Source organism: Rhinoderma darwinii, chromosome 3, assembly GCF_050947455.1.
Source record: "Rhinoderma darwinii isolate aRhiDar2 chromosome 3, aRhiDar2.hap1, whole genome shotgun sequence".
NCBI classification, from domain to species: Eukaryota; Metazoa; Chordata; class Amphibia; order Anura; family Rhinodermatidae; genus Rhinoderma; species Rhinoderma darwinii.
Genome location: NC_134689.1, coordinates 293,501,084 through 293,528,943, shown reverse-complemented (window position 1 = coordinate 293,528,943; position 27,860 = coordinate 293,501,084). Strand labels below are relative to the sequence as shown.

At 38.0% G+C, this 27,860-nt stretch overlaps 1 protein-coding gene across 1 annotated transcript in view; it reads right to left on the bottom strand.

Moving 5' to 3' along the window:
- Positions 1-27,860, bottom strand: part of ADAMTSL3 (ADAMTS like 3) — a 465,354-nt gene that overhangs the window by 388,767 nt on the left and 48,727 nt on the right. The window contains exon 3 of the mRNA XM_075858077.1: positions 5,086-5,205. Within this exon, the coding sequence (XP_075714192.1) occupies positions 5,086-5,205 (120 nt within the window). The remainder of the gene's footprint in view (positions 1-5,085; positions 5,206-27,860) is intronic.

Below are 27,860 nucleotides of genomic sequence, written 5' to 3'. Positions count from 1 at the left end.
TGCTGCTTTTAAACCTTTAAACTTTAGAAAGCAGTTAATGTCACTGAGACATGCTCTGGGTAAAAGGATTAGATCACAGAGTATATTACATAGTAATATCCACACAATCCATCTATCAATTAATTTTAATGTAAAGGGGTTGCCCGCTTTGGATAATCTCTTCTTGTCAGAAGGTGCCCTCAATGATAAGCCGATCATGGGTTGTCCAGGGGCCTTTCTAGCTAAGAACTCTCTAATATAGTTTTGCTTTTCCAAACCAGACAACCCCTTTAAGTATTCTGTGTGGTCAAATTATGAGTTTTGGGTAGGATTTTTTTTTATAGAAAGAAAACTGGTAAAGTCAAGTAGCATTTGCAACAAGAAGAATGGCTTATAGCAGCCCTATGAGCTATGCAATTTTTTTTTCAAACTGGACTTATAAAACTGCCAGTCTCTTTCTGCTGTTAAATAAAGTGTTCGTAATATACATAATTCTATCAGCAAGTAGGATATTCATTATATATAGAGCTATGACAGGTATAAAAAAGAGGGTAACACTCACAGAGATTAAAAGATTAAATGCAATTTACCCCGCCACCGCGGCAGCCCTGTACAACGGCAGGTTTATCCGACCACAAGAACGTATTCTACTAAGAGAGAACCCATGAACAAGCTGCTTACATAAGGCTTCTGACAGCTCTCTACTTGGTGGTCTAAGGCATGGAACAGTTTAAAGCTTGGAAGCGACACCTCAAGTGTCAGGGAAATAAGAATTGTTAATTTCTATTGGAAAACCAATCCTTTGTAGCATGGTTTTGGAAAGAACTTATTGCGGTAGGTAAGAAAAAAGGCGAACCACCAACAAAGTGGGAAATAAAAACATGGAATAAAAATCCTTTTCACTATATTCCATTACAATTTTCAAAAGCTGAAAGTGCACAGCTGCTGAGTGTGGAGCCTCCGGTATATTATTCTGGGAACATTCTAGAACAGTGGCTGTACAAGGCATTTTTTGTATGATAGAACGTTACAGTTCAGCTCATAAAACACAGTAAAATTGACCATTAATCTACTACGGTCCACGCCACATTATGACAGTACTGATCAGAGAGTAAAGAAATGTATGTACAAAGGTTAAAGTTATAACATGTCCAATACTGGGGGCAACCACATAAAAACAGAAGAGTGAAAAAATGCCATAGGGAGATTTCCTTTTCAATCATTTTATAGAAGGTCTTGAATTTTTTTTTAGGTGGCATGCTTTACTTAAAAGGAACCTCTATACCTACTGTAAACAAGAAAACCATCCTTCCAATTAAACTATAGCTACTTTTTGACTTTTCAGAGTTGTCATTGGGAACTCATCAGTGTCGATGTCGGCTAAAGACATCCAATTCTGTAAAGAGAGCCATCCCGCAGCTCAGCGTCCTCTTAAGCGCCCCCACATGGGCTGTGTAAACTACCGCTGATCAACAAGACAGCTTATTGGTCGGCGCTCATTTGTTCCATTCACAAGGAGGAATGCATGGGGACGAGTGACCGTTACTACGATAGCTCATCCCTCTGCAGTATCATCATGTCAACAGCACATCTCCCTGTTTAAACAGGGCGATGTACTGCCTACAACAATACTATTTTTTGCAGCATAATCGATACAATCAACCGATGAACAAGCGTTTCTCGTTCCCAAGCTGGTCGTTGCCATGTTTATACAGGGCAATGATCGGGTACGAGTGTTCTGTGAACGCTCGTTTGCCCAATAATTGACCCGTATAAAAGGGCTGGAACCTGGCACTCAGCTGTTATCACTGGGTAAAGCTGCGGGCAGGAGAAATTTAATATTACATGCCAGCCATTCAAATGAATCTGAGGTCTGCCAGAGCTGAAGCAGCTCATACTTAAAGAGCAGAGTCCCAATTGAGGGTTCCCCTTTATGATGTCCATGTCTTATAATAGGACATCTGGAATTGTATTGTCCTGACAATTATTGCAGTTCAATTGGCACTCTTATCAGGTCTGAGGTCATAAAATAACTTCTGAGAAGGATGAGCTGCAAAATACTTGCATAATAAATTGTCCAGCTCAGTATATAATTAAATGCTATGTACCCATTTGAAAACATTTTTTTTTTGTATTTTTTTCTAATGATGCCCCTGATACCATTTAAATATATAGGAAGAGTGAGGCACTTTATTTTTAGTATTAATCCCAATTATTTTTATGAAGGAATTTGTCATTTCTGCAGATCTGAATAATTCTGCTAATTCTTAAAGGCCATATACACCTTTGAAAACATGTGTTTTTTTTTTGTTTTTTGTTTTTAAATAAAAATGTGTATCAGTGTGTTTGATGCAACTTTCTAATTGCTTTTTGTTAAAAAAAATTGTAACTTTTTGAGATACAGCTGCTTTGTATCTAGTATACAGAGCAGCTGCATCTTGCTCTGAGACCTGAATCCGTCAGGTCAGCGGCACTGACAGATTCAGTGACAGCGGTTCCTGCATGTCTATGACACGTTGTATCCACCTGTTATCAATCACATCTAAGTTATTAACTTAGATGTGATTGGCAACAGCTCGAACCTGTGTCCGAGAAATGCAGGACCCGCTGTCACTGAACCCGTCAGTCCCGATGACCTGATGGATACAGGATTCAGTGCAAGATAGAGCTGCTCTGTATGAAGGATACAAAGCAGCAGTGTCTCAAAGAGTAAAAATAATTTTGAATAGAAAGTAATTAGAAAGTTGCACCAAACACACCAATACAATTTTTAGGCTGGGTTCACACGACCTATTTTCAAGCGTAAACGAGGCGTATTATGCCTCGATTTACGCCTGAAAATAGGGTTACAATACGTCGGCAAAGATCTGCCCATTCATTTGAATGGGTTTGCCGACGTACTGTGCAGACGACCTGTCATTTACGCGTCGTCGTTTGACAGCTGTCAAACGACGATGCGTAAATTGACTGCCTCGGCAAAGAAGTGCAGGACACTTCTTTGCAACGTAATTTGAGCCGTTCTTCATTGAAGTCAATGAGGAGCAGCTCAAGATTTACGAGCGTCACAGACGCCTCGCATAATGCGAGGAGGAGCTTTTACGTCTGAAACGACGCAGCTGTTTTCTCCTGAAAACAGTCTGTCTTTTCAGACGTAAAAGACAGTTCACGTGTGCACATACCCATATATATATATATATATATATATATATATACATATATATATATATATATACAACACGTTTTCAAAGGTGTATATAGCCTTTAAGAATTAGCTTTAATACAGATCAGCGGAAATTTCTCCATAAAAAGAATTAGGATTAATACTAAAAATAAAGTGCCTCGCTCTTCCTATATCTTTAAATGGTATTAGGGGCATCAGACATGAAAACTAACACTTTTAAAGGGGAACTAAACTTTCAAAAAACTTATGGCATGTCATAGTGACATGTCAGAAGTTTTTAAACGGTGGGGGTCCGAGCACTGAGACCTACACCGATTGCTAAAATGAAGCGGCAGAATCGCTCGGGTGAGCGCTGAGCCGCTTAGTTTCTGATCTGCTTGACTTTCTATTGGGCCCATACACCAATTGCTCGGCTTTCCAAGAAAAGTCAATCAGAAATGAAGCGGCTCAGCGCTCATCCGAGCACTTCTGCAGCTTCGTTTTAGCAATCGGTGGGGGTCTCAGTGCTCAGATCCTGACTGTTCACAATGTCTGACTTGTCACTATGACATGTCGGAAGTTTTTTGAAAGTTTAGTTACCCATTAAATTATAAAATGTAATCAATATCCTGATAAATTTAATGAGGGTGTCTTGAAGAACACTTTTATAATGTGTCAATAGGCTGGTGGGGGCTGCTGGTACACCCATTGATCAAGAAAATGAAGTGGTTCTGATCCCTTAAAGAGATGATCATGTATCAGCTATCAACTGCCATGGAAATAAATAGGAGCCATGGAAACCAATGACTAAAGACAATTGACTATGGACAGGAACCATGTTACTAACATTAGTAAATAACACATTTGTTTCTGATCAGAAAAGTATTTTCATCACTTAGCCATAACCTTTGAACCTCAATTACTATTACACCTATTATTGAATGCTTCTGTTGTAATACATCTGGTTGTAATTTATATTTTGATTCATATTTCACATGAAAGAATCCATCAAACTTGACTTGTGACTTAACTATTTAAAAAAAAAAAAAAAGATTCAAAACTCTTCTTTTCTCTATCACCTTGTATGTATCCCATCTTCTCAAATTCAGACTTATTGCTAGACATAATAACGTTCTTTAAAGACAAGCTGGGTCTGTATGGTGCCCCTGTCATATAGATTTCAGATGTCTTCTTCAATACAGACTGCCCAATTTAATTCTCTTCAATTGGCTACTCGATTCACCAAGCCTTTAAAATGACACTTCTTTTACTTAGCTCAGAGCATCTGCCAAATAACTAACATTAAGCAAAAACTTTCAAAGAGATTAAAAAAATACTTTAATTTATTTATGTGGCCCAAATGGCATTTTTGTCATTTTGATACAATGACATAAGTGATAAAGCAGTTAGCTAATAAAGACAAAAACTTTTTAAAAGGTGGGAGCACTGCATATATAGTAAAGTACAGTGGTCCCTCAGGTTACAATATGTTCAACTTACAATGATTATTCCTGGGCTATTGTAACTCGAAACCATATTTAACTTACAATGCCACAAACAGTGCCCATACTGTGTTACATGCGATAGGCAGAAAGAACCAACCATAGTAAAATGCCTATGATTAGCCACAATAGGCGCAACACATTTAGGGCCAGGAGAGCCATTCATTGTATTGCTCCATGGGCAAATTGGCTGTCTAGTAGCGCCTCTCTAGGAAGGGGGGCTATATTTTATTTTTACTGTACACTGTAAGTAATATGCAAAACCGTGAAGAAGCTCTTGTCCTCAACATATACACTTATTCACCAGCTTCCATTAGCTGTATATTTTCCAAATTATCTGCATTATATGCTTGTTTTTCTTTATGTTTTCTTATTTTGAATGACATATCGGGGGCTTTGAGACCACCTACAAGTTTTCTATACATTTTCAATACATTGACTCACTTGATCATCATAGCGGTAAGTTAGAAACTGCTCTCCAGTTGTATCTTCCAGGAAACTTCCTTGTGGAGAGAGAGCAAATTCAGGAAGGAAATATGCTCCCTGTTCCTGTTCAGCTGCAGCCTGCACAAAAAAAAAAAAATGGAAGACATTAGGTAAAACTACAATACTTATCCAAACAAGGGTGTACATACCAGAGAGGAAGACCATGCGGTCATCTATTGAGGAGAGGGCGAGACTGCACTGACTGGTCCCATCCTATTAGGTGGCAAGAGTCTGTTGCGGGACTCTTTACTACAAAGGAACTACATTGTTAGCAAACAAGGGAAATTAGTCTGAGAGTCATTAATAGGGCATGGAAGGGGAAACAAAGACCAGGCCCTTCTCTTCTGGGTGGTGAAACCCGGTCACATAGTTAAAGGGGTTTTCCAGCCAATAAAAGTTGATAGCTTATCCTCAGGATAGGCCATCAATAGCTGATCGATCATGGTCGTTCTCCCGGTACAAGTGCTGCTGCCCCTTCATTTCTTCATGCTCACTGTAAAACTTCGACATGCATTTAGCTGCGATTCACAGGTATTGAAGCCTTTTCTTCCATTCAATTCAATGGGAGAAAAGGCTGCAATACCTGTGAATCGCCGCTAAATGCATGTCAAATATTTACAGTGTACAAGAAGAAATGAAGGGGAAGCAGCACTCGTATGATCGCTGCGCCCCCTTCAAAATAGCTGATCGGCAGGGGTCCCGGGAGTCGGACCCCGACCCATCAATTTTTATTGGCAGGAAAACCCCTTTAAGGTCCTGTTTGATCTTCACTATGGGCCCACTTCTCTTCTATGTAGGCTACTGTATTCAATGTATTGCAACATTATGATACTTAGTAACCGGTAGCATTATAAAAGGGTTATGCAGAAATGTGTATATGTCACTTATAGAACTGAGCATTTAAAATGTTATAGGCTTCTATATACGTAATGTTAAAAGTGATTTTGGCGCTCTAATTTTTTTGGAGTGCTGCTACCTTACCTATTTTGTTTATATATGTATATACATATATATATATATATATATATATATATATACAAACATATGTATGTATATATATGTATATGCTCATGTGGAATTACTGTATATAACCCACATCCATGGACAAACGTATTTCCATAAACATCACCCTCTGCCACTCTATCCTATCCAGCTGCAGTTGCTCAGATAAGTACTTGGGGAATGAAAGTACATGCACCTTCAGTGCTCATTTAATGTATACATCTCAATGAACAAAGTCAACTATTTATATTTCTGAAAGATTCATTATTTGCAGGAAGTTTCTAAATTATGCTTGTACGACATTATGTTTTGTAATAACATTTGTAAAACTGCAGAAGAAACTTCATTGTGGAAGAGTCTATTGGCTAATCTGAGTCGGACCCATGTTTAATGATGTGCATGCTTTACCTAAATTTAAGCAATGAGTTTCTATTTGGATTAATTTACAGGCAATATGCCACCATGGTTAGTAGATTTATTGTTTCAAGAAATTCTAGTTTTAGGATGAATACCAAATATTTAGCTGTATATATGTTGGTAATTACCAAATTGTATATACAGACATTACTTTCTGTACTGAAATTAAATTGATTCTATAGTACGTCCTGTATGACCTACAATGTGTTTGGTTCATGAGAACTGACAAGTCCAAAGTCAGATCAGTAAGGATCCAGCAGCTGGAATCTCCACCAATCTCAGCAATGAGCCAACCCCAGTATAAACTCACAATAAATGGATAGCCATGTGTGAGGTAGAAGATACTTCCAGAACTCCTATTCATTACAATAGACAGGGACCATCTTCATTATGGGCCAGGACTGAAGTCAGTAGGGGTCACAGCTGTCAGACTTTTATGACCGGTTAAATTGACATGTCATAAAAGTCTTTTTTTGGGAAAAACTCTATAAGTGTAACTATCTGGCCAGGCTTGAATTCTAAATGTGTTAATGTTGCACATATTATAGAGCTTTATCTAAACACATAGTAAGTGAACTTATTACACCAAACTTCATGTCAAGATGGTTTTATCCCCATCATGCAATGAACAATGTCTTGGTTGTTATGAAATAGTTGCCTGTCGTATGAGACAACTATTTACACTTGCATATAAAGTTACTATAAAAGCAAAATGTAGCAAAGAGGAAGGAAATAGGAAGTAGTTAGTAGAGAGCAGTGAGAAAACAAAATAGTGAATTGGCAACATTCTAAATGATACATTCCGGCTTGCGTAAAAGCTGTTCAAATAAAACAAATGCTGGCTACAAATAAACATAACACAATACAATATAATCTCTTACCAGCAAGTACAAAATGCTACAAAACATAAAAAGGTAACATATAGAATACATTGTCACATGAAAGACAAATAAAAAAATTATGTATTCCATTACCATCTAACACTTTCATATACTATATACATATATACACATATATATATTTGTATATATATATATTCATTTTTTCATTTATTTTTATTTTAAAGCTGCCTAAACATTGCTACTTACCACACACTTATACACAGATGTAATCAGCAAGACCTTTGAAAATAATTTCATTTTGCATTCATACATAAACTACATCTATTGCTCATAAGAGCGGGTGCTAACTTGAATGGGTCTAACTACTTAATTTAGACTGGTACCCCTTATCCATTGCTTTATTGGTAAAGTAGTGACAAACCACTCTGAGCTCAGACCTGTTAATACTTTTTCAAACAACTCAGCCATTACCTAGCAGGAAATGTGCTTCCTAAAAACGTATACCTGTCATATGGCTGTTCCTTCCTCAGTATAGGAGTGCCTTCCTCTTGTGCTCTAATTCAAGGAGGAACGGAAGGCACAAAGAAAAGTTTATGATAGTAATATGCATAAAATAGACAGACAGAGTAGACACGAAGAGGGGGGAGGAGAAAGCAAGGAAGAGTTTGTTGGTGACTGAGAGACTGGGTGACCACATAAATGTTTTCATAGGCTACAAAATGGCAAACAATGGTTGCAACTTCCTGTCCCTAGCAAAGTGGGAAGAGGAGTTCATCTGCTGCTTTAATAAGTGAGATACTGTGCAAACTAAGAGAAGAGGGTGTAACGTCCGTGATCGCTGACCACGAACTCTTCTCATCCTGCCGACGCCTTTCTCTCCAGAGATGTCAGCACATGCGGCCATCCTTTTCCGCAGTGACCACTAGGGTGCTCATGCGAGCTCAGTCCAGCCTTAAAGAGCCAGAGCGCACACATGTGTGAGATTGAGATGATTGCTCCCAGATCACCCTGGACTATAAGAAGGGCCCTGCCCCTTCCTTCATTGCCTGAGCGTTGTTTGTAACTACCAGTGTCAGTCTTTGCAAATGGTCCCTTGAATGTTCTCCAGTTCCCAGTGTTCCCATTCCTGCTACCTGTATCCCGTGCTTCCGTGTTCCTGTGCTGTACAGAGTTGGAGTTGTGTTGTGTCGCCTGCTACACCCGCTGTGTTTCACCGCACCTGTTGTCTGCCTGCTGCCAGATTTCCATCCGAGTCTAAACCATCGCTACTGTCTGAATTGCCACAGGTACCTTTATCCGAACTATAGACATTGACTTTGTACCCTGTTTGGCCAGCTGCTATACCGCTATGGCGGTACGGCCAGTGGGTCGATAACCACAGATCGTGACAAAGGGACATTCAAGAGCACATATAAATTCTATTATTAGGGTATTATCATGCTTTGACACATTACACAGGCGTATATAAAGGACTATATACTATAAGCAGGGAAAGAGAGAAATTGAGATGTTCTAACTACTGAATTATGTGGACAATACTGACAGCCTGAGGTCTAGCATTAAACCGCATGTGTTATTTATCTGTAAAACCCGAGAATTCATCTTATTAACTTAACATAATTCAGTCATTATAATGTCCAAGAAACAAAAGGAGACGCAATGATATGTGGAAAATGACTCACCAGCGCTGTATTCTTAAAACAACATTTTTAGGTTCATATTAGGTTCATTTTTGTGTTCACAGTATAACTCTTACAATCCACCTGTTGTGGATAAATAGCCTAGGCAGCTATTTAACTGCATATGAGACATCAGTAACCATCATACCACAACCTCATATTTTATTATGGTGGCACAGAATTGTTGTTTGTAGGTTTATGGTGACTACAAATATACCTGGCATTATAACACCCGATGGGGTTGTCATTCAGTTTTTCCTAACACCTGAACAGCAAATCCATTTAGTTTTGCCTGGATCACTATGTACTCATGCCATTCAGGGCTCCAACAGAGCTGGGATAAAACCCTATTGCAGCTATAATAGTAGCCATATTACCCAAGTTACCCATCTTTCACTGCCAAGTTACCCAACTTTCTCCAAAACAGGTATAATTAAGAAATGGCTAAATATTTGTTTTATTTTTTTTAAAACTTGACAAAAAAAGACAACTCAAGGAATATTTGACATTAATGTTATAAATTCTTGTACAGTATGGAGAAATATGTCACCTCTTCTAAGTGTCATAATTCTTACCGGAAAAGTATATTCCCATAACCTCAAATGTGAGCTATCCCTTTGCCCCTGAATGCACTGCAGCGACTTCTTTTTCGCAAGCATGATATCAGACTCAAGACCCGGCAGCCTTGCTATGCAGAGGGCAACTGGCGATTCCAAGACTGGTCACAAGAGTGCCAGGCAACCGACCTGTACCTGCTTGTAAGCCCAGGACCATGCACTATACATTTATGGCACATGGACATAATAGAATAAATCAAGGCAAAAAAATAACTCATCATCTTTCCCCCACCTTTCAAAACTCTGGCTGACATCACACTTTCAGTTAATGGTCCTTTCATTGTTCCCATCTCACATGCTAGCTGTCTTGGTGTCATCTTTGAGTCTACCCTCAACGCTTACATTATTAACATCTCAAAGTCCTAACGCCTCCAGTTAAGAAACATCTACTACAAAATGTGCCCTTTCCTCACTCAAGAGACTGCCAAAGCTCTAATCAACACCGCTATGATTTCTAGACATGTCTACTCCAATCTATCACGAACACTGCCTCTCCCACCAGTCTTATCCACTTGAGAATAAAATGTAAACTATTATGTTTTTCCTCCAAATCCCTTCAGAACTGCTCCCTATCCTACATCTCTACTCTAATCCACAGCTATTCCACAAACTGCCCTCTACACTCCTCTGCTGATCTTCTCTCATCACCTACTCATGTTCCCTCTAAATTGTAAAGTGCTGCGTAATATGTTAGCGCTATATAAATAAAGATTATTATTATTATTATTATTATTATTACTCCCACTCATATTAAAACGATTTCTCTTGGGCTGCCTCCACTCTCTGAAATTCTCTCCCTTGCCCTATCAGACTTCCCCTACCTTTATTTTTGATAATTCATAAATGCCTACCTATCCTCCCCTCTACCCTAATTGTTCCTCAACCCGAAACCAACAATCACCAACTCCCGCCAATGCTTTAACCTCCTCAGCTGCTGTGTCCTATGTCTGTATTTTTCTCACCTCCTAGATAACCGGTTCCCAACGTTTTATACATTGTGAGCCACATTAAATTTTGAGTGATGGCTGGAAGCCCCATAAAAGTAAAAAATGTTAACATAATAAACATAGAGCAACACAAAATAATAGAATTTTAATTTGCAGGTAAATAATTCAGTTTGAAATTTGACTCATTAGTATTCCACCAACCAAATTGGCACTTTTATGGAGATAGGATATGTCTGTAATATTGTTAATGTGAATGTCATATTGTAGCAAAAGCATATGGTTATAACTCAGGGTTCCAATGGGGAGTCACACAGCAGGGGGTTGCGAGCCATGTGGCTCCCAATCCCTCCTTGGGGACCACTGTCCTAGATTGTAAATTAATTTTGAATATGAGTCCGGTTCCTTGTACATCGTTATATGCTTTGCATATTTTACATTTATTGTATTGGCGTCTGTATTTCCACCCTCTACTACTGACTGTAAAAAATCTTTCTGAAATTTTGGTTTTCAGAATATCAACTCTCTTGACTTAAAAATTGAAATTAAGTAAATATACATTTACAACATAACACTTTGCCATTGTTGATTTCATTCTTAGCTTATATACTTTTTAAAATAAGTGAAAGGGAAGGACAGACAGACTTTTTCTCCTGCATCTGGCAAAATTAAAAACGCCACATATGTAAGAGCTACTGTATTGCACAAATGCTTTAGTCTGGTTTTGTTTGATATTTCCCAAATAAACACAGTAAATGAATAACCAGAGTTTCATTCCAGAGGTGTCTTATAAAGGCCACAAACTGTAAAAAAAATATTTAGTACTGAAATAACCTGGTAAAAATATAACATAGTATTATCCAATTAATAATAAATTACCACACATCTTTCAAAAACCATAAATCTCTACACACTTCCCATATAGAACAAGGGTCCCGGCTTTCTTTTCTCACACACTTTTTATTATCTAATAAACATTTTGCCATTACACAGAATGTAACCACACAGGAGGCCCAATTGCTTTACCACAAACCAGTTTCCTAGAGATGGTAATAAGGGAGGTTTAGTGGGTGTTTCAAGGTTTCTGGCAAGATCTGACCTGCGCCAAGTTCTAGATATTCATCTACAAACATATTAGACACTTTAGAAAAGTAGCTATTTGGTCATTTAAGCCTTATGCCTCTTACATTTGGCAAGCCAGCCTATATAATCATTTTGATAATTTGTGCTATAGAATACATCTTCAGACAGTTATCCCAAACACCATCTACAGGGCTGGTTTTATAAGCAATAGGCAATTTCCTTAAAGAAAAACTTATTTTAGGTCTTTTATTTTAAGGCCTATTATATTTCCCTTTTTTATTATTTGTAATTGTGATTAATTGGGTATGCTTCTAGGAGGCAAAGTTAGTCACTTTTTGATATATGCTTCAACCAGGCAGCAGTGCTAAGATCAGATGATATGACCCATTTAGACTACCATAATATTGATGCCATGAAACCACTTACAAATGTAATGCTTCCCACTTTATCATATGACATAAATGATCTAATAGAAGTATGACAGCTGTATACTATAGTTGTATAACTTGTGCCTCTAAGTGCTGTAACGCAACTGTTGCATTGAAAACTTTGGGGTAGATATTCACAATTTCAATGCATTTTTAAGCTGATGCAAAATAAAGGTAAGTATAAAGAAGGGAATTATGCCACTCATCTTTTTTGGATTCAATCCTGGATGAAGAAAAAAATACATGTAAATACTGCACTGTCTAAATACCACATTACCCATAATTTTCCACCATATAACAGATGCCATGTCAACACCCTGTTTAAGGCCATAAAATTGAGGCATTTTTTCCCCCAAGAGAAAACTATCCAGATATTAAACTGTCAAAGGTATGCCCAAAAAAGTAGACATTAACAACTTTCTAGGTGTCTTGGCTACTTGACTCCTGGGATTTGTCCAGTACTTTTACAATGACACACTGCATATGAATACAGCCCTATAATTCTAGGGCTGTATTCATAGACGTTGCTCTCACAGGTGATGAACTGACCTCCAAAAGTTGCAAGTGTCTGCAACTTTTGTGCAATCAAACTCTTGTTTGATAGTTGCACTCCTCTAAAATCAATGGAAATCGGCATTGACTTATTATAGTATTGTAACATTTCCAATATTTTTGTGTGGAGAAGAAAATAGCAGTCGGACTCAAATAAAATGTTATTCATATATTTTTCTATTTTAACAAAAGACAGGCTTGGAGTAACTATAACAAAATAAAAGCAACAAATGACCTGTTATCTGCATACACTCTAATAGGAGAAGCCTCACAGCCTGCCCAGGACCTTTCATACAATGATGTATGGTAGAAGTCTATAAAGCAAACAGTTGAGCTTTGAACAATAAGACCACACATTTATTTCACTTGAGGATTCAGGAGCACTGGGAAGTTTTTTGGGTTTTTTGCCCATAGGTATGCTGTAATTTTTTCTATTAACTAAGAACATGGAGCAAAAATTATTACTAAAATAGAAAATATACAGTAGGAGAACATTTTCTTACATATGAAACAAAAACCTATATATCTCCCCTATTACTTAACCCTGAAAAGTCAGTAATAAAACTATGGAAGAAACCTCCAGGAACCCAAGTGCAGCAAACCTACTGTATATTGTCACTGCCGCCAAATGCCCTGTGTCAGTTTTGATATTGTGCAATTTAAGCAGTGTGATCGCCATTTCTAACAGACTCAAATAGAGAAGAAAAAGCAGTATTTTATGTTAGCAGTTCTTACTAGACAAATAATATTTCATTATGGGGGGGGGGGGGTTTCTTTCGCTTGCTCTTGGATAAGAATTCTTCCTAGTACAGTCAACTAGCAAGAACCAGCATAAATGTAAAAACTGTAACTATGGCACAAAAGAATAATAATAATACAAAAAAAAAAATATATATATATATATATATATATATATATATATATATACACACAATTGATACACACACACACACACACACACACACACACACATAGTATACATACGGCATACGTTAAACCCTTCTTGGCATAATGAGCCGAATAATGATAAGAAATCCTGTTCTGTTAGCAGCCACTGGAACAATCTGAATTGAGACATTCCGGCGCATGCTGGGAAGATAAGAACAGCAAATTCTCATAATTTGCCAAATGTTTTCTTCCTAGAGAAACTGAGGTTTAACCTAAACCTTGAATAATGACCAGCACTGCTATCTGAATGGGAGCACAGTTAAAGTAACTCCTATCCTCATAAAAAGACATATATCCATAGATAGAGACATTTGTACGTCCACCGGCCCGTACAATTACCAAATCAGCAGACTCTAGTACTCCAGTGAAGGTCTGTGGATACTTCATCACTGTTACCATGCGTCAACACGCAGACCATCACCATAAATATATTGTACAGTGCCTCCTCTCAACCTTAGATGGAGAATTACCAGTCCTTTTTATCTAGAACTTCTAGGAGAGAAATTAGTATTTGTAGAGATAACTGTGGATGTCTCATTAATTCTGAACTCTCTTACAAGAAGGGGCTCCTCCTGCACAGTGAACGAGATTAGACCCTCATTTACCATAAAAACCTAAAAAACTTGTGGAATGTTTTCTTTCATTGTTTGAAGACGCCTCCACAATAATACAACAGCCAGTTATTGGGACTGAGCAATTCCTTGATTCCTTGGCTGGCAGACATGACCCTGATATCCCCATGCCATTCAAAAAATGTAAACAATGCTAACCCCTTCTAGAAACATTAGAACATATTTTTCACATTTTACCATATGTGTGTCTGTCTTTTTTTTAAGTAGGAGACAAAACAACATTAACCCTTACACACTAGATATTAATACTCCGGGGATCCGGAGTATAAACGGGACAGAGGGCATTTCTTCGGCACAGCTACGCTCCTGGCCACCCGCTGTGCTGGGATGCAACACAGCTCAATTCACATATATGAATTTTCCCTGCACAGAGGCTGGCTGGTGGCCTTGTGAGCAAAATTGGCTTCTGAACTGGTGTATGCTACGGACCTCTATTTCAAGCAGGCATTTAATAGGGGTATTCCCATCTCTCAATATTATAGCATATTTCTAAAATATTGGCTGCAGAAGAGCAGCCCCTTCATTCTAAGAATAGGGAGGGATCAGTCAGCCCCCGTCGATCACTAAGTGATGACATATCCTAGCACAGGGGCGTAGCTAGGGGGGGGCAGGCAGGGCATGTGCCCCAGGTGCAACTTAGAGGGGGGCGCCAGTGCCACACCGTCCATGATGGCGGCCTGCTGCCTCCCTGAGGGGTCAGCAGCGCCACTGAAAACAGCCACCGCCACACCCTCCTGCACCATAATTGTACCTGCGTCTATAGGACACAGGTACAATTAGAAGCAATGAATGGCCGGGTACGTTACGTTATTCTACCTCTAATCAGGACTGTAGTCACTGTATGATCTGCAGCGAGATGATGGGTGGTATGATTATGATATGATTTTTTTTTGTGAAACAGCAACACCCCCAGCATATCCTTACCATTGTTCAGGCCATGCTGGGAGCTGTAAACAGTTTAGTGCAAACCTAAATTGAGCTGTATTTGTGCTGGTGTTGTATATATGTACTGAGCTTGGTTCTGGTACTATATATATGTACTGAGCTTTGTTCTGGGGCTGTATTTATGTACTGAGCTTTGTTCTGGTGCTGTATATATGTAATGATCTTGGTTCTGGAGCTGTATTTATGTACTGAGCTTGGTTCTGGTACTGTATATATGTAATGAGCTGGGTTCTGGTGCTGTATATATGTAATGAGCTTTGTTCTGGCGCTGTATATATGTACAGAGCTTGGTTCTGGTGTTGTATTTATGTACTGAGCTTGGTTCTGATGCTGTATTTATGTACTGAGCTTTGTTCTGGTGCTGTATATATGTAATGAGCTTGGTTATGGTGCTGTATATATGTAATGAGCTTGGTTCTGGTGTTGTGTATAGAACTATATTGCTTGTAAAATATACAAATGTTTTTATGCTCGAGTTACATAAAAAAAATGTGGAAAAGAAATCACACGTCATTGATTGGTAAAGAAAACAAACATGGCGAGGGGGAAGGAGATGTCGGGAAAGAGGTTGGGGGGGGGCGCCAAACTGAATCTTTGCTGGAGAACCTAGCTACGCCTCTGCCTAGCATAATGCCGTCATTTAGTGTAGTGAGAAAACCTTTTAGCTTATTGCAACTTACAAAATGGTCTGTTTGATTTATACATGTAGGTATCTACAGTATATTGTAAGCTTTCCTTCCGTTATTTGATTCAATAATAGAAAGATGAGCTCAATATACAAATATAGAAACTGCCGAAAAATCTCTGTAAACTCTATCCAAATGGGAATCTTCCGTTTTTAGTTGATAAATCAAGCTGATTTGTCAAGTGGCATGCTATTGCTGCACAGCCGGTATGTGTACGGGCAACCTAACAAATATAATATACAACAAGGGAGCCTTAGTAGCTATATAACAGAGTTCTTATATCAGCAATTCAGATTGCTGTTGAAGAATTTTATCCAAATTGTTTTTATCCAAACATACTGACTGTTTTTACTACATGAAACGCTTGTTTCCGGTCCTGCCACAGTACGTCTTGTGGGTTCAAGTCAATACTTTAGATTAAATCCAAAACTTCAGCCAAACCAAAACATGAATTTGCTTTTGTTTTTTGGATCAATGGCTTAAATAACCCATTTAGAATTTGGTTTTAGTTTATGGACAATTCAAAATTCATGGTTCCTACTATGATGGCAAGTTGTTCAGATTCTGATGAAGAGAAGCTTGCCCATACCAACAAAACTACCAAAACCATGACTGTTTGTGTGCTAGTCTGTGAAATGACGTGATTTTTGCAAATGTCAAACAAATGATGATGTTATTGGATATCAGTCATTTCCATATTGATACACTTCTATAATTGTAGTGTAATAAATATCTATATATGCCCAATATAACATTTCATTTAAAGGGGTTGTCCAATCATTAAAAATTGATGGCCCATCCTCAGGATAGGCCATCAATATGTGCTCGGTCGGCGTCCGACTCCCAGCGCCCCCATTGATCAGCTTTTTTAAAGGGGCTGCAGCGCTCGTACGAGTGCTGCTTCCTCTTTATTACTGTCACAGCTCGCACTGTGAATCGCTGACACACCTGTAATGGTGGTTCACAGTATTACAGCCCTCCCCCATTGAAGTGAATAGGAGAAGGCTGTGGTACTGTGAACTACCGCTACAAGTGTTTCAGCGATTCACAGTAAGAGCAGATAAGGAATGAGGGGCTAGAAGCGCTCGTACAATCGCTGCAGCCCCTTCAAAACAGATGATCGGCGGGCGTCCCGGGAGTCAGACTCCAACCGATCAGATGTTGATGGCCTATCCTGAGGATAGGCCATCAATTTTTAGAGGCTGGACAACCCCTGTAAGAACTATTCAGTATGAAAAATGTTAAATAATAGGACATCTAGAAGGGGGCAAATTTTCAAACTGGAAACTTGGGAGCATAATTTATTTAACTAAACAATTAAGTTTTCGCCTAAAAATGTGTAGTCAGATAGTTAAAATACAAAATAAATTTTGTGAATAATGACAGTTAGATTAGACATCCAATAACTTTTTCCAGGCGCCCCTGAGGTTATGACTGATTGCAATTCTTTCACAGGAAAATAAAATCTTAGGAAAATTATATGAGAGTAGGTAATAGGACAGGTCACACAGGCGTTCTTGTCCACTAACTCAGTCCCCACAGTAGATAGGGGATTAAGTCAAAGAACATAGAGTGTTCCGAGCGTTACACATATATTTTGTAGATAAAAGCATTGGTTTTTAACATCCTTTCAGCCATGACAAATTGTAGACAAAACGGATGTCTACTAATACTGATGTCAAAATGAGTCAAGGTTTTCTGGTGTCCTGACTTTACATTACTAATCCTTCATAAACATAACTCAGCATTAAGTGAACATTAGTTTATATAAAAGCGATCAAACAAGCATTAACAGGCATCTAGAGTTAAAACACATAAAGTAACTATTCTGCATACTGTAATGAATCCAGATTGTTTGGATGTAACTAACAGAACCCTCTACGCGTTACAGCAAGCAATTAGGCAACACAAGCTCTAATGGCTCGAGATACAGATACACTGTTGGATTGTTTGGGTTGCTGCCATGAATATGACTGGCCCATCAAGCTCAGAGATTTGTAAGTGTGCCCAAGTGGTTTCTGGCAGCAAGTGGATAACTGATCATTGTTTAAAGCTGATACCCTGTCCTGAATATGTGTACATACTTTTATAATGTCTATCACTAGCTTCACATAACAGTATCCTACATTGTTACATTCGAGAGGCAACTGATCTCAGATCATAGACTGAGAGATGTAACATGAATTTCAAACTGTGTACTTAAAAATAAAATAATAATAATAATAGAGGATTTACTGAACTAAAGATTCCTAATGCATCATGTCATGAAGTAATAGACTGAACACTTATTGGTATTTGAACCAGTTTAAGATGCTCAACCAATGGGATTATTGTTCAATTTTATCATGTAATTGTTGGTCACATAAACCCAGCGGAGGTCGAGGCCTTTTTTCATTTTCATTTTTTACTCCCCGTCTTCCAAGAGCCACAACTTTTTTATTTTCTGTTGATGGAGCAGAGTGAGGGCAGCTTTTTGCGAGGCAAGTTATCGTTTTTATTGGTATCATTTTGGGGTAGCAACAATTTTTTGATCAATTTTTATTCAATTCATTTTGGGAGGCGAGATGACCAAAAAGCAGCAATTGTGGTGTTTGGCATCATTTTATTCTATGGCGTTCACCGTGTGCGATAAATAACACTATATTGTAATTGTTCACACTTTAACGCATGCGGCATTACTAATTATGTTTAATTGTTTTATTGTTTACGTTATTTTACAGAAAAAGTGGGAAAGGGTTTTTTTTTTTAACTTTAATATTATTCTTTTTTGTATATTATTAAAACTTTAAAGTCGTTTTTTTTAGTCCCACTAGGGGACTTGAACATGTGATCGTTTGATTACTGGTACAACACAATTGCAGTAAATTTTAATTTTAACTGTCTCCTATTAAGCCAGCTCCAACACTTCTATGACTTCACAGTGTTTATTATACGTGCTGTGACTACACTGTGTGCATTATCTTTGCACTCTAACATCGTTGTAACTATAATTGATTTGCTGTTCCATTTTGGTCATTACCCATGTGTTGTTACTTTATTATCCTTGTGCGGAGATATCTCTGTATTGTGACATCACTTTATTTTCCCTAAACTGTGACATCACTTTTTTTTTTACTATCTCTGAACTGTGGCCTTAGTGTGTTTATTATGCCTGTTTTCTGATATAATTTTGTGCATTATCCAGGTTTTTTTTTTTAACATAACTGTAAGAATGGTTCCTGTGCAGGGACTTCACAGTGTGAATTTTCAGGGGGGTAAGTGTATGAGGTGAAGGGATTGCAGTTGCACCTGGAAACTGTTGCTTGAGGTGACCCAATGGTTCCAAGGCCACATAAGAGCATACCAGACACATTACTTGTAAAGGGGCCCTTTGAGAGATTCTGCATCGGGGCCTGGAATCTTCAAGTTACGCCTCTGAATGTCACAGTGTTTACCTTACAACATTGGATACAATACATCTCTTTTTTGTTTTGTTTTTTTTAAATTCTCTTTTTATTAATTTTCAAAAAATATAATAAGACACAGGTCAAGACATTGCGATGATAAAATCACAGCACAGATACAATGCAGTTCTCAGGCAATAGAGACAAAACAATAAAGAAACACCCCCGCCCCCGCCCACTCCCACCTCTATCATTGTCACCTGCTCAAAAATAGAGAAAAACTTATCAGGATATAGAAATGGGCTTACAACCATGTAAAACCTCCAAAGAATACCAAGCTGTATATTTAAAGCTGTTATGTATGGAGTGACAATCCTGTAATGGAAGAGTTTTAATAAATGACTGCCATGTTGAGAAAAAATGTCTAGTCAATTTTTTCGTAGTAAAGTATTAAGCCAATCCATAAGAATGAGATTTTCTGCTTTAGTAGAGATAAGGGACAAGGAAACCCGTACTGGGTTGGCCCAGTGATTAAGAATACTTTTCTTAGAAGCACTACCAAAAATATAAAGAAGGCCTTCATCCGCCTTACTAAGATTTTCATTATTAGAGTAAAAGTACACTAAATACCGACCATTGAGGTGTCAATTGAATAGTAATGTGCAAGAGGTAGAGTATGTAACAGGCAATTCCTTACCATATTCCAGAGAATGTGTGCTTAAAGGGGTTTTCCGAGTTATTCTTTTTTGGCAGGTGTAGGAGGGAATCACAATAATGAAAAAAAAAAGAGTCATCACTCACCTCAAAAATTCCTAGTGTTCTAGCACCACCGCTCCAGTCCTCTCCGCCATTTATTGACATGGCTGCAGCGATGACGTACCCATATAACCATAAGATCGCTGTAGAGAATGACTGGCCTCTGTGATTCTGTCCTGTATACTCACTGAAACCAGTGATTGGCTGCAGTGATCATGTGGGAACACAAGTAAGTCATCCCTGCAGCCATGTCAATAAATAGTAGCGGGGAGGACCATAGCATTGTCGGGATCTGCGAGGTGAGTAATGGCTTTTTTTTATGCATCCTTACTACCCCTGCCACTTTTTTTAATAACTCGGACAACCCCTTTAGCCCTTAAAGGGGTTGTCTGAGTTATTCAAAAAAGTGGCTGGGGTAGTAAGGATGCATAAAAACAATTTCCCAGAAATTATGAAAAATATTTGAGTTACGATATTGATATTTTGTGCAAGAAAAAGTTTCAGTACTAGACATTTTGGACTGTAAATAGGGTGTTATGTAGGATATATGAAAGATCAATAAGGACATATCTGGATACCGGCATGATCGTATTAAGTTTCATACAGTAGTTGCCTGCAATATGATTTTAATATCTAACATTGGTTTTTGGAACAACCATCTAGCAGGTCCTGAACGTGTTTCTGACTACTCAATACATTGTCTAATGAATCTATATATGAACACATTCTTTTATTTTTTATTTTTTTAAAGTCAAGTTTGTAGTCTCCCAAATTAAGAGCAATCTAAGATTATATCTGATTAACGCAGCTACGTAGTGGAGGATAAATAAATTGTATGTTATGTAAAATGTGAAATTATCACAGGCTGCCATATAAGAAAAAACAAGATTCCTAGAGTCAAACAAATTAACCAGTAGGTTACATCACTCAGCAGGCAAAATATTATAAATTGGTGTCGGTTTACCTACCAAGAAATTTGACTTACCTATAAAATTTTAAAATACTGAAATGTGCGTGGGCATCTTGCATAACTTCCTAATCTGACGCCAAGCTAAAATTATAGATCATATCAGGGGTTTTCTCTCATTTTCTTCTGTAGAGCGGAAAAATATGTCTTTCTGGTGTCACATTTGGAAAATGGGAACTACCTTGGAACCAATCTGCCATGTATATTAAATGTCCAGCCAAAAAGTAAATTTTAACATTAGGGAGGTTAAGGCCTCCGTCAGCCTTAAATTGCTGAAAGTATAAATGCTAATCCTATTGTTTCTCTTTCCTTTTCAAATAAAGGTACAAAACAATTTAAAAAGTAATTTATCATCGGAAGGGGTTTAAGTAAAGCAGGAATATTCCGGAGGACATAAAGTAATTTGGGAAAAATTATCATTTTTATCAAGTGACAGCGACCTGAGTAGGAAAGACTGAAATGTTTCCATTGTGAAAGTAGAGATGAGATATTAGTCATAACTGGCAAAATGTTCAGTTTATAGAAATTATGTCGATTGGCCGGTAGTTGTGTGCCTAAGTAAGTCAATGATGTTGTATGTTATTTAAATGGAAAACCCCACCCCTGTTTTGCTGATTTGAAAATAGGTAACAGTTCAGACTTCACATAATTGATCATAAAGCCTGAGGCCACACCATAGGATTCTAATACCTGCATGATCTCAGGAATAGCCATTTTGGGATTTGCTATGAACAGTAAAAAATCATATGCAAATGCAAAAAACTTTGTCTCTTGAAAGCCCACCTTAAAACCTTTGAAAAAAGGGCAAAGCTTCCAACAATTTAAGAAGTGCATCAGAGTCAGATTAAAAAGCAAAGGAGACAACCTTGGAGTGTACCATGACATGTAGGAAAGCTAGAAGAACGGCAGCCATTTAACCAAATTGGGGAGCAAGGATCAGTATAAATGAACTGTACCGCGAGAAAAAACTCCTTACCAAAATAACAAAATTGAAGAATCCTTGTTAAATGTGACCAAGCCATCCGGTCAAATGCTTTGGCTACATCTAAACTACGATAGTATGCTTCTTTTTAGATACACGAGTTGAGGCTATGGTCCCAAGTGCCGCCCTAATATTAAAGGTTACTGATTTGCCATGTACAAATCCTATTTGTGAAGGTGTTCATATATCAGGAATAATAGATTATAAACATGTGGCCAAATCTTTTGGTAAAGAGCTTAAAATCCGCATTTAATAAGGAGATGGGTCTGAATGAGCTTGGGACGTCAGGATCCTTTCCTTGTTTGAGTAATAGGGTAATGTATCTAGGTTTTTTGTTAGAATGTAATTAAATAAGGTGTGGAAATTGGGGAGAAGCTAGAAGTAAAGTCATTTATATTATTCGTCGGCAAAGATATCTGGGCCTTGAGACTTTAAGATTTGATAGCAAGGACAATTTCATCCTGGTTAATTGGAGCATTTAATACAGCACTTTGGTCATTATTTAATTTAGGGGATAAGCTGTCTTTAAAAAGGAAACTCCTTGAGAAAAGTCATCTGACAATTCTTCATAATTGAACTGCCCAAACTCATATGAAATCAAATCAGGGCTGTTTTGGACGTTAGTTGCCTTGCGATATGGCTTAGGTAAGGACGCCAAAAAACGTACTGGTTTATTGCCCCATATAAAATATTTTCTCTTTAAATAGTCATTCTGCGATAAGGCTTTTTCATGAAAAAGTGAATCAAGTGCTGACTTAGCATCTAGATACGCCTGTTTGTTAGTAGGTGTATCACATATCTTACTTTAGCTTATAAAACGTATAGGTTATGTATTAGCATCTTGCCATTCTTTGGATCCATACATCTTAATGTGACTAAGGCAACATCAGCGTTCAGGGGCAGAGAAAATAATGTTGGCTTCTGGGCAATAATGGTTATGGACCCCTTATTAACAACCATAGTTATGATAAACTTGAGGTAGGTTTCATATACATATGTGTCCTTTCTTGCCTTTCTTCTTATCTCAAGATATCCTGAGATGTGCAGCACGAGATGACCAACTTTAAAAATAGAATGATTTTGGGATAATATGTAACGAAATGTCCATGCTATATGTGTCTATATGTGGCCGCCCAGTGGTGTTTATGTGAATTGCAGCCTGTCAAGGGTTTTTCTAGCATGTCACGATATTGTATTGAAATGGTTTCATAAGAAATTAGAGTCCTTAACTAAATTCAAGCAAAGGTAAGAGGGACACATCTGTAATGCAATTGAGCAGAATTGAATCTAATTTATTTCTTACTTTGTATGGGAGAACGGCCCAAAAATGCGGGCTGCAGCCCGCGGCGGTCGGCGGCCAGCCGTGCCCGCAATCGTGGGCCGTCATTAAGGGCACAGCCGTTTGCATGAGGCCTTAGGTCCCTTTTTTTGTGTGGACTTGTACCTAACAGGTGCTGCACCTGACAGAGGGGCTGTGGTCCCTTCTCCGGTACTGTTCTGCTGTCCGAATAGTCAGTCCACGCCGATCTATCAAGTCTGCATGTGAATTCCTCCAGGTGGTGCACTTCCATCCCACATGTGAAAAAGATGTAGATGAATTGCCTTCCTATGAAAGTGCCCCTGAAGACCCATATACACACCGCAATTTTCAAATCCCGAACGAATGATCGATGGTTGGAAAATTGTGGTTAAGGGTCTGATGGATATTCCTTTTAGTACGATTTTCACAGTTGGTGGGGAGAAAGTTCTTTGATGCAGAACAAAGATTGTCTTTGCTACCCAGTGACAGTTCACGGGAGGGCTGTGTGCTAGGCAGCAATGCCTGATGTAACTGTAAACGTTGCTATATTACTGATTGTGTCACTGATGTCAATAATTTTTATGGTGGCACAATTGATGAAGATCTGCGACAAACAATAGTTACAATAATTATCATTGATCTTCTCCTTCATTCACTCTGGGCAATTATTGCTACGATCGATTAGAAACGAGTGAATCATAATGTACAGTAAATTAGATTTATAAACCCCAATGGGGACAGGGTTCCTGCCAAACCTTTGTATCTTGTATAGGATTGTTTTATAAAGCTGGCAGGATCTTGTCAGCCATCATGAAGTGGATGACAGCTTATGATTGTAAGTAATGACAAGGTTAATATAGTCCGGGCAATGTGCATTCAGCAACATAAGTTTATAAAGATGATGGGAATTCTCCACACCTGCAGATTCCAATCTGTTTTCATTCTGCACAACCACAAGAAAGCGGAACACAATTTCCCATTTCCCATACCACTTAATATTTCCTTTTTTATGTTCATATCATAACTGAAAAAAACCCAAGCTTCCTTCCATCTGTTTTCACTTAGTTAATGCAAAGCAATATATTTCTTAAATAAATTTTGCAGGGATGCAGTGACTTAGAAGGGAAGCATAAGAAGTACTGGCCACTCACCTTAGTTGGGAAAAGATATAAATATTAAGGTTAACCCCTCAAAAGTTGAATTGTAAAGCATGTTGTAGAGGGATACGATAGACAGGAATACATAGGGTAAAAATATGCAACAGACAAAGAGCAGGAACCAGATGACTCTTATCACTTATATGACGCCGGTGTTAAAGGGCGTCTCTGGGACTATAACATTGATGAGCTTTGCTTAGAATAGCCCATCAATGTGTGATTGGTTGGGGTCCAACCTCCCGCACCTCTGCCGATCACTACAGTGAATGGGCCGCAATGCTAACATAAACATTGCATTCCCTTCACTGTTTATATAACTGCAGTGACTCAGCTGCTCATATGTAGAAGCCGATGTGCCTATATCAACATTGAAGAAGCCCCTTCACTTAGTTGATCGGTGGGAACTCAGAGGTCAGACTCCCAGTGATCCAACATTGATGACCTATCCTAAAGACAATCCATTAATGTTTTAGTCCCAGAGAACCACTTTAAGTGAAGACCTCATGACATGCTACTCAACAGTCCAGAATAAGGGACCACATTACAGCCGCAACACCAGAACCCCCTACAGTTCCATGAAGTAAACTTAGATGACTAAAAAAGTTCTTTGTCTATAGTGAAGTTTGGTTCAGTAGGTTGGCAGGGGGTTTAGCTGTTGCAGTCATAAAATGAACACTAAAATGTAGCTGTATTTAACTGACCTTACACTAATGAATTGAAGAAAAAGCATCACATTATATTAAATAAAATCTGAGGGCACGATTGCAATTTTTTTTGTTGCAGTATGTTTCTTCTTAAAATAATATAAAAACAGATCATGATCCATCAGTAGATGGAGCCTATTTACTTGGATTGGACTTAAACTCATTCATCAATCTTCATGAGCTCCATCATGATAGATGGATGGATAGATAGATAGATAGATAGATAGATAGATAGATAGATAGATAGATAGATAGATAGATAGATAGATAGATTAATTTTGCCGTTTTTTTTGGACGCCGTTCACCCGGTGGTTTAATTAATGTGTTAACTTTATTGTTTGAGTCGTTATGATCGCAGGGATAACATACATGTGTATGCGTTATTTTTGTTTTACACTTTTACTAAATAAATACTAAATAAAACCACTTTTTGGGGGAAAAAGTGGTTTTATTTTATTTTTACTGTAATCTTTTATTTTTAATTTTTACATAAACTTTATTTAACTGTAACTTTTTTTTTCTTTTGTCCCACTAGGGGACTTCACCATGATCTGCTGATCGCTTATATAATGCTTTGGTATACTTAGTATAACAAAGCATTATTGCCTGTCAGTATAAAACTGACAGGCAATCTATTAGGCCATGACTCTGGCATGGCCTAATAGGCAGTTGCTGAAGGCAGACCTGGGGGCCTTTGTTAGGCCCCCAGCTGCCATGGAAAACCGACGGCGCCCCGTGATTTCATTGCGTTGGCGCCGATTGGGTGACAGAGGGAGCTCCATCCCTCTGTCAAACACATTAGATGCCGCAGTCGCTATTGACAGACTGTCGGTTTCGGAGCGCGCTTTGATTCCGGCAATTGGGGCAGAAGCCAGGCTGTGTATGCCGCTGATTGCATGGGTACACTGGCAGTACCCACCCGATCAGAGCGACGTATATATCCGTCGCTATGCGGAAACTAACACCTGCTTGCGACGGATATATTCATCTCTCATCGTTAGGGGGTTTATCATAAATGCAGCGATGTGTGCAGGGGTTGGGATTACAAAACCATTCACCAATCCGGGACGATGTATGTAAATCCTTAATATTAATCTTGAAGTGAATATCCATGTGATGTCTAACTACCTGGCATCCTTCAGGCATTACTGTGCATGCTTACGTGTTCACAATGGAAGTGTACCATTGATTCGCAACTACACGAGGCATAAGCTATTGGGCATGCACCAAAGACTCATGGCGCATCGCTGGACATCACATTACGTGATCAAACCTGAGGGACCAATATAATAGAATAGACGTCCCTATTGTGTCTCACTTATATTATTAGTTCTATTTAACATACAGCCACATGGGGAAGGACAACAGTCCTAATATATTAGTATCTAGCAGCCCAATATAAATAGAAGACATGCAATAGACCACAATTGTATCACTTATATCAATATATTATTTTATTTATTATTTAAAACATATTTATGTTATTGCTCCACACGTAGGCTCATGGACCCAGAATTTTTAAAAAAAATAGATAGATAGACAGACAGACAGACAGACAGACAGACAGACAGACAGACAGACAGACAGATAGATAGATAGATAGATAGATAGATAGATAGATAGATAGATAGATAGATAGATAGATAGATAGTCCTTTCCTTTTACTGATACCTAGATAAAGAATAAAGTGATCTGTTCTTTGTCCTATCCTGGGAACAGTGAGTTTATATTTTGGGGACAGTATTTCCCTGATAAACCTTCCTCACTATGACTAGCATTTAAAGTGCATTTTAACACAGAATAACACACAATCTTCTGTCGATCACATTTATCCAAATATTTCAAAGAATGGAAATAGTTCTAGTATCATCAACTAGCTTCCAGAGGAAAACTGTAAGCCAACAAATTATTGGCTATGAGTAGACAAAACTTTTAAGTCATACGGCTAAACTCCAAGAGTTAAGCAGGAGTTTAAAATATTGGGAAAGTGAGTCAGACTTCCAGTTAACCTTTGGCAAGTGAGATACACAGCTTACAATTGTGATGACATAAAACAGGCAAGGGGATTATTAATTGTGCATCCTGAAATATTAAAACTTTACATGATAGATCTGAAGAAATGTGTCCAGCGGCAAACAGCAGGATGTTTTACTTAATCTAGTTCAGGGAGGCAAAAGTTCAACCTGCTGTGTGACTACATATTTATATATATATATATATATATATATATATATATATATATATATATATATATATATATATATATATATATATATATAGAGAGAGAGAGAGAGATGATAATGATAGATAGACAGATCAGAAGTCATAGGCACTAATTACATAAACATAATAATGTACATAAACGACAAAGTGCATAACGACTTATAATATTTTTTTTAATCTTGACTGTGTTCCTCCCTCATGACCACTTGAAATTAGTGATACAGCGCTAATATGTAAAACATTGTTCTTTACTATATAATGTAGATTCTTAAAAGTGTAAGTACGTATGTATGTGTTGCTGGAAATGCGGCTATATACACTAAATATGGGATTCATCATTCACAAAACAGCTGGCCGCAGCGATAGTGTCAGTGTATTACTCTGTAACACTCTCTTTTTTATTTCTTTAATGCATACCTTAAGCAACTCAAAAACTAAAATACAAAGGAGGTTAGTATGTGAAAACAAAATACATTTTGGTTAGAA